Source organism: Euleptes europaea, chromosome 10 (assembly GCF_029931775.1).
Source record: "Euleptes europaea isolate rEulEur1 chromosome 10, rEulEur1.hap1, whole genome shotgun sequence".
NCBI classification, from domain to species: Eukaryota; Metazoa; Chordata; class Lepidosauria; order Squamata; family Sphaerodactylidae; genus Euleptes; species Euleptes europaea.
The window spans coordinates 57,847,371-57,862,592 of record NC_079321.1 but is presented as its reverse complement, the minus strand read 5'-3'; the positions used below and the strand labels follow the sequence as shown (position 1 = coordinate 57,862,592).

At 41.3% G+C, this 15,222-nt stretch overlaps 1 protein-coding gene across 1 annotated transcript in view; it reads left to right on the top strand.

Annotated features, from left to right (window-relative positions):
* MMS22L (MMS22 like, DNA repair protein) overlaps positions 1-15,222 on the top strand; it is a gene marked incomplete at its 5' end in the record, with an annotated part of 122,391 nt that overhangs the window by 71,643 nt on the left and 35,526 nt on the right. The window contains 3 exons of the mRNA XM_056856771.1: positions 2,766-2,953; positions 6,375-6,525; positions 10,639-10,781. Of these exons, the coding sequence (XP_056712749.1) occupies positions 2,766-2,953; positions 6,375-6,525; positions 10,639-10,781 (482 nt within the window). The remainder of the gene's footprint in view (positions 1-2,765; positions 2,954-6,374; positions 6,526-10,638; positions 10,782-15,222) is intronic.

Genomic DNA, 15,222 nt, shown 5'->3' with positions numbered 1-15,222 from the left:
TTCATTTGGCTTTCCCGACTTGACTCCATGTACTACTTAATAGCACCTGTTTGGTACAGGTTTGTATGAGTCAAGTCTTGTCCCTTGTGCCTGACTACCAGATGCATCCTGATGAGCTCACAAAATACCAAAACTTGAGCTAATTCTATATTCAGATAGCTGAAGGCTATTCCAAGTTTCCATATACTGATGGCTGAGAACAGGCAGAATTGTCAACATGCTTGGCTTACATTTAAACAAAATCATATTCAATATCATATCTCTTTAAATTCAGCACTTATGCTTCAAGTATACTTTTGGTATAAAATACAGATTAATAACTGAAGCCTTTTATCATACTGGACTAGTTTGCCTACAGGAACAGTAATGCTACAATCTTTGCCAGGATGTGTTGAAAATCTGAAGTTGCCCTGTTCACAATGCTGATTTTCTCTCAAGCAGAACACTCCTTATATTTACAATGATTATTTGTTCATAGTTCAAAATGAACAGTATTTCAAGTGGTTTTGCATCTGCACAGTTGGCCATATTCAACGTGTCCTAAGGTAATGCATCATTTAAAACTGAGTTTACGTGCTTCCTTGATGCCTGTGCAAATGACCGAATTTCTCAGTACTTACAGGGTCCACTAGCAATTCTGAGGCATAGTGCAAAAATGCACAGAATATTTGTGATTCAGATTCATATACTCAGTGCCCTGGGTTCATGCATGCAAAATGGCCAAGGCTAGAATACTGGGAGACTGCAGCCAAGAAATCAGAAGAAGATTGAAACTGGGAAGGGCAGCCATGAAGGAGCTAGAAAAGATTTTGAAGTGTAAGGATGTGTCACTGGCCACCAAGACTAGATTAATTCATGCCATCGTATTCCCTATTACTATGTATGGATGTGAAAGCTGGACAGTGAAGAAAGCTGATAGGAAGAAAATAGATTCCTTTGAAATGTGGTGTTGGAGGAGAGTGTTACGGATTCCGTGGACTGCCAAAAAAACAAAACAGTGGGTTCTAGATAAAATCAAGCCTGAACTGACCCTAGAAGCTAAAATGACTAAACTGCGGCTATCGTATTTTGGTCACGTCATGAGACAACAAGAGTCACTGGAAAAGACAGTCATGCTAGGAAAAGTTGAGGGCAGCAGGAAAAGAGGAAGACCCAACAAGAGATGGATTGACTCAATAAAGTCAATCCCCAGCCCTCAATTTGTAAGATCTGAGCAAGGCTGTCAAAGTTAGGACATTTTGGAGGACTTCCATTCATAGAGTCGCCATGTGTCGGAAGCGACTTGACGGCACTTAACACACACACACAGAATACTATAGACCCAAATGTATGCAGCTTTCCTATCTACCCCTACAGGATCATCGTGATGTCTATTACTTTTTTTGCTTTGTTTCAAATTTCTATAATCCTAGTCCAAATACATTCTTTATGGAGGTCACATCCTATTGATTGCATTGATGGAACATTGTGATCTGCCATGAGTCATAGTGAGAAAGGCAGACTATAAATAAATTTAAAAATATGTATAAACCTATAAAATAGTGGGTTGCTCTGTGATCTTTATCACAAACCATTTTTCTGTGCCCTGTTGCAAGAAATGCCAATGGTTTGGGGTGCGTGGGACAGGTTTAAAAATATTTTTTGAGTGTTCAGTTTGGTATGTAATTCACAACTTTAAAAGCCCTTTTTATTTCCATGTTTGTTATGGCCTGCTGGGAAAATTCATGTATTGAGATGTCTGACTGTCCTTGTTGTATACCAGTGTCTTATAATTACCTTGACTCTGACTTTACACTTCTGTTTACAGAATTTAATAAAGCAAATGTAATAATGCTGCCTATGCCTTAATCTACAATCTCAATTGAGTTGACCAGAAGATAAATAGGAGCAGGAATGATAGTGTGTTGCTCCAGATTGTTTTTAATAAGCATGTTATTTAGTTGATCATCCCAGAGCAGGAATGCCTCATATCCTAGTCTGCCAGACAAATTTATTAATGCATCCCGCCACTCCTCCCACCCATTTCTCTAAGAACATTGATTCCCTGCAGACGCATCTGTATTGAACCTTTAGAAAGTCACAACTACCAAATTAGATTAAGTAGTAGGAATGATACTAGCAGAATCAAAGAAAATTGAGTGTGCTATTGAATTCATGCCACATTGTCTCAGGAAGAAACCGTTGTTGGGGAACAGTGCTAACTTCTGCCTTTATTCCTCGAGTATAGCTATGGGCATTCATGCTGACCTTAGCAGCACAAAATACAAATATTTATCTCTCTTTTTAAAAAAAACAACAACACCACCCTGTGTAATAAGACTCCCAAATAAGACTCTGTGGAGGAGGATGCATCACACAAACTGTTTATTCCTTTACTCTTCCTATTACCACATTCCTTTGCATGCAAAATTAACAAATAGAAGATGATCTGGCTTTGGACTGCAAGCATACTGACTTGTCAGTTGATAAATGGGCACATTCATTTTAGAGCTGCCTGTTCCTCGTTTGGGTCTAACACATTAAGAGGTGCATAATTAATGGTTGACATTAGTAATTAACATTAACTTTTATGGTGCTTAATATGCCATCATTTATCCATCAAATAGCTGGTATGCAGAAGTGTCTTTACATCCCTGGACTGATTGTAGAAAATAATCCTTCAGTTCTTGGCCTGTTTAACGAAAAACTGTTTAGATGTGCTTTGAATGAATTAATGTCCCCCCCCTCTCTCTCACATGTTAATATTATTTCTTGTTTCTTTTTAGAAATGTGCACAAGCAGTTAGAACAGGGTATGCCGTTAGGGAATATGGACCCAACTATGCAGCTGTCTTCAGTGGCGAAAGAGCACCACCTTGCTGTTGCCAGAGCTCTCTGGAGAAATTTCTTTCCTTACTTGAAGAGCCAGAGAATGTTGCAGATTCCTCCTCCTCAGCTGGCAGATGCTGCTGCAGGTTTGTATGGCCCTCTTTCCGATCCTTCTCTGGCCGACCACTTCATGTATGTTGCTGTTCTTATTTAGAGTATCTAGTTAGAGTATGTAGAAATGGATAGTGAGGTTCTACTGGACATGAGGTTCTACTGGACACATACACCCCCTCTGAAGAGTTCATCTTATCAATATGGTACAGATAGGTCTGAAATCAGTTTGGCATTTTTTTTTCCTGGTACCATTTGCTACATTCAGAGCGTAAGCTGTAATCTTGGGCACAGCTGCTGGTTGATATTTCATCACGTTAAACCTAATAAATATTCTCTGTACTTAAATTAGTTTGCACATATCTCTTCTGCTTCTATGGATTTCCCACCCCAGTATTTCTTTTTAGAACATAATATTAAATCGTTAACTATTTAAAACTAATTATATATGTATATATGTAGTGCCATCAAGTCACAGCTGACTTATGGCGACCTCTGTAGCATTTACAAGGCAAAAGAGATGTTCAGAGGTGGTTTGCCATTTGCTCCCTCCACGTAATGATCCTGGTATTCCTTGGAGGTTGCCCATCCAAATACTCACCAGGGCTGACCCTGCTTAGCTTCTGAGATCAGGCTAGCCTGGGGCTATCCAAGTTAGGGCATTTATAACTAATATTATAATATAATATAACTAATATTATAACTATTCTTCTGTGTGTGCATGTGTGTGTGTGTGTGTGTGTGTGTATATATATATAAAGTTTGAAAGCTTAGGATACACTGCTACATTGGGTTGATTTTTGTATTCTGTAATTTTACACTGTGAGACTGCCACTCAAAAATCCTAGCAGATGGAACAACATCTTGCAAGTAAACTGTAAGAGTGTTGAACCTTGACTTCAAAGGAGCTGCTCCCAGCTGATCCGGTCCTCTGTATTTTGATACAATCATTCCTTCCATGAAATTTCTATATAGTAATACTGCATATTTCAATTTGACAAGGCTCACGTCAAGCTTAATGGCACACTGAATCTATTTAAATAATATTTGAAAAAGACAGATTTGAATTTAAATGTATTTTGCCCCAACATGAATTAAGAACTGAGTTTATGAGCTCTCAAAGATCTGGTCAATAATGGAAATGCAGAAAGCCCCTTGAACTTGAGCAGCTTTGCAATAATTAAGATATAATGGTAATGGGAAGGAATGTTGTGGAAGGAAGATGGCTGGCCCTTTCTCAGGGTTTTGTTTTTTTATCTGTTCCCTGTAAAATCCTGTTATCCTGTTTAAAAGTCCATCCTGGGTTTCTTTCTTTCTTTCTTTCTTTCTTTCTTTCTTTCTTTCTTTCTTTCTTTCTTTCTTTCTTTCTTTCTTTCTTTCTTTCTTTCTTTCTTTCTTTCTTTCTTTCTTTCTTTCTTTCTTTCTTTCTTTCTTTCTTTCTTTCTTTCTTTCTTTCTGAATGTTGTAAACAAATTGTAGAACCAGCTGGTATAGTTCTGTAAACAAGTGACACTGAGAACATTGTTTTTATGGAATATGGTTATTGAGAGAATGATAAAGCAAGAGCTTTTTTATGTAATTATTTGTTTAAGGAGTCAGTTTTGTAATAGTCAGCTAATTCACTGACGTGGCTAAGAGTACACATTTTGCGGGAGGAAGTCTCCTGTTCAAATCTCACTTCTTCCACAGACGTACTGAGTGGCTTTTGGCAAGCCACTTTTTCTTAGCTTCTCCCATTCTTCGATATGAGGATGTGACAATAAACTAAACAGGTTTATACTGGTGTATGGGATGAAAGATTCATGGCAGCCCAAAACCAGATGGTGTATTGCTTATTTTCCCCTACCTTCTACCAAATAAAGAGGGAGGGTTTTTTGGGGAGGGTGTTAGAAATACACATGAACACATGAAGTTGCCTTATACTGAATCAGACCCTTGGTCCATCAAAGTCAGTATTGTCTAAGACCGGCAGCAGCTCTCCAGGGTCTCAGGCAGGGGTCTTTCACATCACCTACCTGCCTAGTCCCTTTAACTGGAGATGCCAGGTATTGAACTTGGACCTTCCGCACGCCAAGCAGATGCTCTGCCTCTGAGCCACAGCCCCTCCCTTATTGTCTACTCAGACCGGCAGCGGCTGTCCAGGGTCTCATGTAGAGATCTTTCACATCGCCTACTTGCCTAGTCCCTTTAACTGGAGATGCCAGGGATTGAACCTGGGACTTTCTGCATGCCAAGCAGATGTTCTACCACTGAGCCACAGCCCCTCCCCATTTACGCATGCAAGGAAAGTAGTTTAACAATAGCAACAAAAAAAATTCAACAAAAAAAATTCAACAACTACATTGTGAAAGAAAATTCCCTGCTGGAGTAGACTCGAAATATCAGAGTCTGGTTTTAAAGCCAAACTGGCCATAACACGCAACTCAATTATTCTTTTCTTTCCCATAAAGAGAAAATCACCCTGAACCTATTTACCTATGAATGGGAAGGCATCCGGGCCGGATGTGGGTTTGAGCAGACAAATGGCTGGCTGGGAAACAGACGTGGGCAGAAAAATTTGTAATGCTTCATTTCCCTGCAGCACATTCTCCTTTTCTAAAGGTTCACTGTTTCATAAAATTAGATAACAATGAATGGATGCTATTGACAATATAATAATTAGGCAAGCTTGGCTGTGTGTAGCTCAAGTCAAAACCAAAATTCTTATTTATAGCTGCTGTTGCTTGGTGAAGGAATATTGTGATCACCAATCTGAAATGGAACTAGCAGTGCAAGTGATTCTAGTGATGAGGTATCCCATCTCCTTGGACAAGAGTTAAATTCTCTTTAAATAGATGAGTGGCCACCCCAGTCCATGGCATGTGAGGCACAGTTCTTTGGGTATGCTAACATTAATGTGCAAACGGTCTTGACCTTTGGATCTTACATTTAAAAGCGTAAGAAGTACAGACTATACTGGCTTAATATGATTCCAAATATAAATAGAATAAAACTATTTTCACACATTTCTTAGAATGTTTTCCAGAACATTCTTTTATTCTTCCTTTTTGAGGAAATCCACATCATTGCTGGGAGAAGATTGAGCAGTCCCTTCATCCAACCAGATTTGTGCTGACTATTCCACTCTTCCACAGTTGTTTAGGGAGAGCAGAGGAACACAAATCAGGCAAACCCAGGAAACTAAAGTATTGTTTTTCCCCTCAGCCTTTCCTATTCCGCTTTGGTGTAGTGGTTAGAGTGCCAGACTAGGATCTGGAGAGACCCAAGTTTGAATCCCCACGCTGCCATGGGTAACCATAGGCTAGTTACTTTCTCTCTGCCTAACCTACCTCACAGGGTGGTTATTAGGATAAAATGTCAGAGGGGGAAACCAATGTTGTAAGCTGCTTTTCGGAAGAAAAGTAGTGTGTATAATAATAATTCCTGTTCTCCCAACCCTGTTTTTTAAAATATCAGGTTTTACTTTGCTGGCTTTGGATTTGCCTAGCACATGTACAACAGATCTTCAACCCCAGCCTGTTTTAGCAATGATGCAGTTGTTTGGATGGGATGATATGGTTTGCCCTGAGCTTGTATCAAGATACCTGAGCCACCTTATACAAAACAGGTAAGCAATATACAATCTTGGTTAATTTTTTTTAAAGTCTGGCTTTATCAAGGTGTTTTCAGTTTCTTGCTGTGATTTTACATTGTACACTGCCTCGCACAGTGTGGAAAAGGAACTGAAAAATCTGCAAGCACTTTCCAAGATTCACTTAAGGACTTATAGAAGAGGCTTACTCAAGCACAGTGGAGTTCTAACTTGCTTTCCTTGAATAGCGGACCGCCCCCCCCCCAAGTAGTTCAGAAATGTACGATAAACAGTTTGAGATTTAAAATATTGTGGAAGGCTTTCACGGTCAGAGTTCATCGGTTCTTGTAGGTTATCCGGGCTGTGTGACCGGGGTCTGGGTATTTTCTTTCCTGATGTTTCGCCAGCAGCTGTGGCAGGTATCTTCAGAGGAGTAACACTGAAGGACAGTGTCTCTCAGTGTCAAGTGTGTAGGAAGAGTAATACATAGTCAGAAGGGGGTTGGGTTTGAGCTGAGTCATTGTCCTGCAAAAGTATCAAAGGTAATGTGCTAATCATTGTCCTGTAAGATAATGTCCTGTAAGACAATGTGCTAATTAGGCTGTGGTATGTTAATGTGGAACCATTGTATCCTGAATTGATCTGTTAACATGTGGAATCCAAAGCTAATCTGCATGGCTATTGTGGACTGTAGTTTTTGTTAGTCTGGAGTTTTTCAGGACAGGAAGCCAAGCCTTATTTATTCTTAAACTCCCTTCTTTTCTGTTAAAGTTGTGCTGATGTTTGTGAATTTCAATGGCTGCTCTGTGCAATCTTTCAAAATAGTTGGTAGAATTGTCCAGTATTTCAGTGTCTTGGAATAAGACCCTGTGTCCTGTTTGGGTCAGTCCATGTTCAGCCATTGCTGATTTCTCAGGTTGGCCAAGTCTGCAGTATCTCTCATGTTCTTTTATCCTTGTTTGTATGCTGCGTTGTGCGGTCCCGATATAAACTTGTCCACAACTGCAAGGTATACGGTATATTCCTGCAGAGTTTGAGATTTGACATAGTTAGGCCACCGTTCATGAAACACAACTTAAGCCTCTTCTTTCCCACTATAATGTGCATTTTAATGAATCAGAGGCATTAAATGTTTTTGGCTTTAAGGTGTTTTAATAACAATCTACTTCTACCCTGAGGTCTGTTTTGAGGATCTTTTAGACTGCTAGATGTTTATGCGCTGGGGTTTTATTGGCTGGGTTTTTAATAGTTTGATTTTATGCTTTTATGATTGTCTTATTTTATTTTGTGAGCTGCCTTGAGCAGGTCTCAACGTATACATTTTAAAATAAATAAATCGGCCTGGCTCCTAAAAATCATGACTTCTGCTTATGGGCTGGGTGTTCTGTCTCCTCCCTATGTGACCTGAACAGCCACTCTTGAGGATCAAGGGACCCTCAAGAACTGCACGGGGTGTGGGAAGTGGGTGGTCCTGCATCTCAAGAGGGAAATTTTAGTTGCCCACCCACTCAGTTCAGTGGCAGTGCTTTCCACTCATGCTTGGACATCTTTGGATCTCGCCTGCTGTACTTTGCATTATATAAGTGAATTGAGAAACATGTATAAGCTGAATGACTTAACTTTTCTTTTCTGGGTAGTACTGTTTGATGTTGTGAATACACCCGTGAATAATACTTCTACAATTGTGGAATCATGGTGAATCTCCAAGAGAGTTCATAATACATTTTTTTAAATGACATAAAATAAAAATAATCTGGACAGGCATCAGTCAGGCACACTTTAAGTTTAGAGTATACTGCCTGAGGATAGGAGGTTAAACTAAATGACCTACAAGAAGCTTTCCAACTCTCAGGCTCGGTAAGCAATTTAACAAAATCTGTGGTAGAAGGCACAGAGCATACATTTAGGAAGATGTCCAGAATCATTGAAATCAATGGGAATTTTGTCATTGGCAGCAGTGTCCTATAGTTTGCCGCCATAGTTCATAATTTTACAAGTGCAACCACCTTCTTTATTTCTCATTTTCACTCTATTTGCTATTTTACTAGAGTTTTATTGTAACTTGCTGTGTTGTTTTATTTAAAATATGCCGTAAGCTTGCACCAACGAATATAAATTACCTAGGAATCATTTACAGAATCATTTAGTTGCTTAGGAAATGGGCCCATATTCCCACCTGTACAGCCTCTGCAGTGTGAACAAGAACAAAAGAAAAAAGAAAAGAAAAACGATGAAAGATTATTTTTGTCACTCAATGTAAGCAAAAGTTCTTTATCCAGAAGGGTGCCCATATGTTAAGAAAGATTATGACATTTCAGTACCATGAATTCACTAACCTTTGAATATATGAAACACCCTGTAAAACTAGATGCAGAACTTCAACTGAGCAAGTATCAGCATTGTGTTTTTCATGCGCTTGTTCTCGTTGCGTCTGTACATTCTTCTGTACAGTCTTGGACCGTAATCTTTCCTGTGCAAGAATGCAGTGCAGATGTGTAGCACAATCCCCAGATGTTTCATTACCATGAAGCATGGGCAGGCGTGCACTGTTGTTCTGGGACATTCTGTGGAAATGACTTATACAACCTTGTCCAGCCTCCGTCTCCAAAGTTCTGGAGATCTGCTCTTGCCTGGAGAAGAACTGAGCCTTTTCGGTTAATTCTGGTTGCTCCACCAAACCATAAGTTAAAACACTAGAGGCTTGTCAATAAGGAATAGTGTTTATATCCAATTTAACATTTACATATAGTTCTTTATCACATGCTTCTGCATTGTATCTTGGTCTGTTCTATTTTCTGTAGCTGAACTGAGTTAAGGTTGAGTGCTATGGGAAGTTCCTGAATGGAGGTGAACGCTCTTCTGGCCTCCCAGCACTTCAGCAACTATAAACCTTATTGGATACTGCCACCAGACTTTTCTGTGTGAACTTTTATGTCACAAGGTGTATCTGTTCATTTTCTTAACCTTCACACATAAAGAGGAACTTGTAAAACGGAACTGTTCCACCAGGTTATAACTGAGTGGCGGCCGCACGTTTTTTCCATTGTCGTGGTTGCTGGCCTCCCCATCCTCCCCTTCCCCCACCTTCGTGGATGGGGGTTGCACTGCCTGACCAGGTTTACTAGTGGTTGTTATTTGCAACTAATGAATGCCATCTTTTATTGTATTGTATGGGGAAGGCACTGGCAAACCACCCCATAAACAAAGTCTGCCTAGGAAACGTCGGGATGTAATGTCACCCCATGGATCAGGAATGACCCGGTGCTTTCACAGGGGACCTTTACCTTTTTTATGGCCCAGGCTAGCCTGATCTCGTCAGATCTCAGAAGCTAAGCAGGGTCAGCCCTGGTTCGTATTTGGATGGGAGACCACCAAGGAATACCAGGGTTGCTGTGCAGAGGAAGGCACTTGCAAACCACCTCTGTTAAGTCTCTTGCCATGAAAACCCCCAAAAGGGGTCACCATAAGTCGGCTGCAACTTGACGACACTTTACACACACACATGGAGAATGTAGTTTTAAAGTATGTTTTAACTTACGTTTTATGATTATGATATTGTGACCCGCTCTGAGCCCGGCTTGCCAGGAATGAGGGCGAGCTATAAGTGTGAATAAATAAATAGACTGTTCCAGCTGTCCCACAGGTCAAATTAGATGTGTAAACACTAGGCATGACGTGAGAAATAGCTGGTAGACTCCAGCAGTTCTTTGCCGCACTACCAGCCAGCGTGTGAGCCAACATGGTGTAGTGGTTAGAGTGTTGGACTAGGATGAAGCCCAAGTTTCAATCCCCATTCTGGCACGGGAGCTTGCTGGGTGACCTTGGGCCAGTCATATACTCTCCGCCTAACCTACTTCGCAGGGTAGTAGTTGTGAGGATAAAATGGAGGCGGGAGAACGATGTCAGCTGCTTTGGATCTCCACTGGGGAGGAAGGGAGTAATTAAATATATCCTGCAGACCACTTTGAGCAATGGGGACCATGTTCTGTGCCAGTATGGATGCAAAGCATGACCCAAAAGATGGCATGGGGACAGTTGTATATAAAAAATTAAACACAAGAATACAAGTCACAAGGGAAATGGATGATGACAAAGTCTTTTTATATTTACCTATTTGCTTTTTTTAAAAAGGGTCTTTCTTTCTTGTAGAGAATTGTCTGAAGCACTTACTGGTGTGGGTCATACATCCTACCAAGCATGGTTGGTACGGTCATGGTTTCGGTGTACTTTGCAAATGTTTATCAATCAGCCTACTGATTCTTTGGCCAGGACAAACACCGACCGAACAGCTAGTAAGTATGTTTATTTAACAAACAAGTATCAGTGGCAATGAATTTTTTATATATTTGGGTGGGGGGAACCCCTTCAACTACATGCAAAAGGTGCTTTATTTTATTTTGTCCTTCTGCATAATTATTTATTTTGTTTCTTTATACTGGTTCTTCCTTGATGTTATCTCCAGTCTGTAAATGATGGATTTCCTTATTTTTTTTTTCAGGTAAGTACTTATTTTGTGTTTTTTTAGAAGCAAAGAACGAAAATATTGCCAAGCTGTATTTCAGAGGGAAAAATCTGTTCTCATATGAAGTTAGAGCCCAAGTTAAATAAGGAACAATCAGTTCCACAAACAAGGGGGAAATCGGTTTTGACTCTCTAGAGAGATTATATTTTGCTTTTTTCATTCGTACACACAGAAAGTGGGGGAGCAGAATCCAAAGAAAGGAGATCAGGAAGATAATAAAAATAAATACCCTTTAGGTCTATTATAGAAAGGCTTCAACAAGAAATTGTGCAGTAGTTCATACAATGGTATAAGAGGTCGGTTCTGTGGCACTGGAGAGCCAGTGTGGTGATATAGTTAAGAGTGTCAGAATAGGACTGTGGAAGAATCATCCCTACACAGTCGTAAAACCTAAATTGGTGAACTGGGGCCTTATGAATCTAACTCGTAGGGCTGCTATGAAAATAAAATGCGCCGTCGAAAAATGGCACTTTATGGCCTAGCAGCCAGGAAAATTAGGACAAAGGAAGCCACTAAATGAGGAAAGGAACTGAATTGGTGTATTGTAATTGTATGATGTTTAAGGGATTTTATATCCATATTTTTAAGTTGTTGTAGTATTATCTAGATCCGTGTTGGCGAACCTATGGCACGCGTGCCGGACTTGGCACGCCGAGCCCTGTCTGTGGGCACACGCTAGTAAGTCGAGAAGCCCCCCTCCCTTCCCCCGACTCCGCACCGCCCAGCTCGGCGGGGGCTTTGAACTGCTCCGCGCTGCCCCGAGCAGTTCAAAGCCGCTCCTTCCCCGGACTCTGCGCCGCCCAGCTGGGCCGCGGGAGCTTTGAACTACTCAGCGCTGTCCGGAGCAGTTCAAAGCCTCCCCTTCCCCGGACTCCTGGGGCTCCCGGCCACACCGGGATTGTTATTCATCTTTACTGGCAGGCTGCCTTCGGATGAGTCGCTGCTTCCTCCAGGCGTTTCTACCTTCCTTTGAAGGTGCCTTCTCCCCTTTTCAGCGTAATTGCCATCATTAACTTTACAATCTTTATTGCCAGCCGCAGCTTTGCTAGCTATTGTCTCATTGCAAATTACTTTGCGGGAGTTCTCCTCGCCCCGTTGCTGACGTCATCACATACTTCCTTCTCCCTGCTCCACAGCAGGCGAAACGGAGCGCGCGTCTACAGCGTGCACAGAGCACTCACATTTATTTTTTTAATTCAGCAGGACTAGTAAGTGTTCCCTCATTATTAATTTCCATTGAGACCTTGCTGCCTTCCCACCGCCCCTAGACTGACACAGGCTTCAGTGTGTTCGTCACAGAGAGGATTTAACATCTACAGAACCGTTTGGCTCATTACTTGCAAGCACAGAAAGGGAGCTCCTGTTTCCCTTCCCCCCTCCTTCTAACCTTGTGCTTACTGCTTCTTGTGCATGCTTGTTATTCAACTATCTTGGCTGCTACTGCTTATTTAATTGTGCTTATTGCTTTTTGTGTATGCCTGTTACCATCTTAGGCTGCTATTGCTGGATTAATTCTGTTGGGAGACTTTAATACACTTGCATGGGATGCAGACACATTTACTATAGCTGTTCTATTTAATTCTAAAGTTGTTCATGTATTGTGGCTTTGCATTGTAATAATATTATATTGACATAGGAATATTTATTGCCATTGTAATTCACGTACTGAAAAGTGTATATTGTTACTAAACAATACTATTTGAAACAAGTGCAAGCTTTTTTGGTATTTATACTCGTGTTCACAGTTGCTGTAAGCAGTAGAGCCTTGTGCTGTATCTTGGGTTGTGACACACATTTTTGCAGCATAGGTGTTCTTTTCCATTTATTTCCTAGACTTGCCACCTGGAGGTTGGCAACCCTACCATGGCGTTTTAAGTGCAATTCTAGGGCACACACTAACTTGAGGGTGTGCTATACTTGGATACAGCGGAGCAGCAGCCCCACATTGTTGGGTATTGCACGGCTGTTATACGCTTAGGATTGCCAACCTCCAGGTAATAATAGTAGGAGATCTCTGCGCGGAGCAGTTCAAAGGCTCCCCCTTCCCCCGACTCTGCGCCGCCCAGCTGGGCAGTGGGGGCAAATTGCTGTGTTGGCACTTTGCGATAAATAAGTGGGTTTTGAGTTGCAGTTCGGGCACTTGGTCTCTAAAAGGTTCGCCATCACTGATCTAGATTGTAAAGGCCTATGGCCATGCACAATGAATACATGACTGACATGAAAATAAAATGGAAGAGGGGCAGTACAAAAGTGGCTTCCATTCACTGGCTTCTATTTGCACAAAAGGTTGAAACAAGCTGTCGTGCACTGTTCTTGGGACCAAGCCCTAAATTACCAAATTTCTGTAATCATATATCATCCTGAACCTAAACCTGGCCCCCATGTAGACGGAAAAACCCAGAGCATGGGGCCAGGTTCATAGGAGCATTATTGTTTGCAGAAAAAGGTGAAAAGTAAAATATGATGGGGGGGTTAAATTTCTCCCCAAAGAGAAGAAGGTTGTCTGCGCTTTTGCAGATGATGTAAAGGAACATCCTTCTGGACCAGAAACGGGAGGACCTGCCATCTCAGATGGGCAGACAGAAGAAGCAGGGGAAACCAGAGCCACTGCCACATTAGTCTGGCGGGTGGGTGTGACTGATGGGAAAGGTCCTACCTCTTTCTGTCCACAGTCAATCCTCTTTATTACTGATTAGTGTGTATGCAGATCAGATAGCAGCTAATCAGGTCCCAGGGGGGCTGAAGGAGCCGGATGGGAGTGGAGAGTGAAATAAAAAAATCTGTTACACTGTCAGTTCTTGTCAGATAGGGTCTGAACATTTAGAGAATGAGCATGGAGAGCCCATGTTTCAGAGCCTGGTTTGAGAGGCTAAAACTGAATATTTTCAGATAGGGTTTGTGCCTTCAGAGGAGTAGTCAGGAAGAAATAATTTCTCAGGAGACTTTGTAAGTCTCAGAGACTAGTTTTGGGGATAAAGCCAGCTAATTTCAGTCCACACTTAAAAGAACAGACACTGTTGTCTCAGAGCCTGGTTTTCAGGGGTAGCAAGTTACGGTAAGTAATTGGAATTTCCTGAAGGAGTTCCCACTTACACTGAGAGACTTCTAAGATTAGGGAAAGGCTAAAGATTCACCTCGTCTTGTTAACTGAAACATAACTTTGTGAGCTCAGTGAATGCTGTGAGGTTTATTCATATAGTTTCAATCCTCTTTACTAAACAATCTAATGCCATCCAGGGAAGTTAATAGCAGTAGCTATTTTTTCCTGTTTACCTCAAGCCTCATCTGAAATCATCCTCATCATCCCTGACCTGGATGGCCCAGGCTAGCCTGATCTCGTCAGATCTCAGAAGCTAAGCTGGGTACAAAAGAACTCTTCGTCTACTTACTAGAAATTTGAACAGACGGGAGGCTGATAAGAATATTTCTGGGACCCCCACCCCTCCATAATCCGAACTGAAAAAGTTTGATCTGAGTTAGTCATCGGGATTAGCGACAGGAGCCTTATCGGATCGATCAGCCTAAACCATAACAAAGAGTCGGAAGGATACCTTTTAGACTGACAAGAATTATCACCAATGAGAGGTCCGAAGGAAGGGGAGGGTGATTTCTCTTCCTGATTTTCCGGCGAATTCCTGCCACGTTTGCAGTAAGGGAGTGCCTGGAACGGAAGACTCTCTATAACACCCTCTCTATCATTGGAACTAAAACAACAGGAAGTAGCCGCGGGACTGAATATCCGTCGCACTCGAGTTACTTTCAAATCATTCCTGAAGGAATAACCATCGAGAAGAGGCGATAGAAGGTCTGCAGCACTAGTAACTTCCTGTTTACTTCCTGATTAATCCGATCTAGAGCGACCGAAAAAACTCACTGGTATTTTAAAACTTTAAAATGCAATTTTAAAGCCAATTTCGACTCTTTTCAACCCGAAAAAATTACTAGGCTGATCTTTGAACTATCATCTTTTAACCAGCACCTTAAAGGCCCTGTCGGTGGACATGTATTTTACCAGCTTTTTTTGAATGTAAATGTCTCGACCCCGCTCTGGCTCACTACATAGCCCTGCCTATACTAAACTAAGGGACTCTTTACAAACCCCGACCATGGAAAAAAAGTTACAGGATATGCTAACTAAACAAACTGAGGCAACAAATAAACAGTTTGAACAGATGTCTGCACAGATGGCACAGTTGACTTCTATGATGACA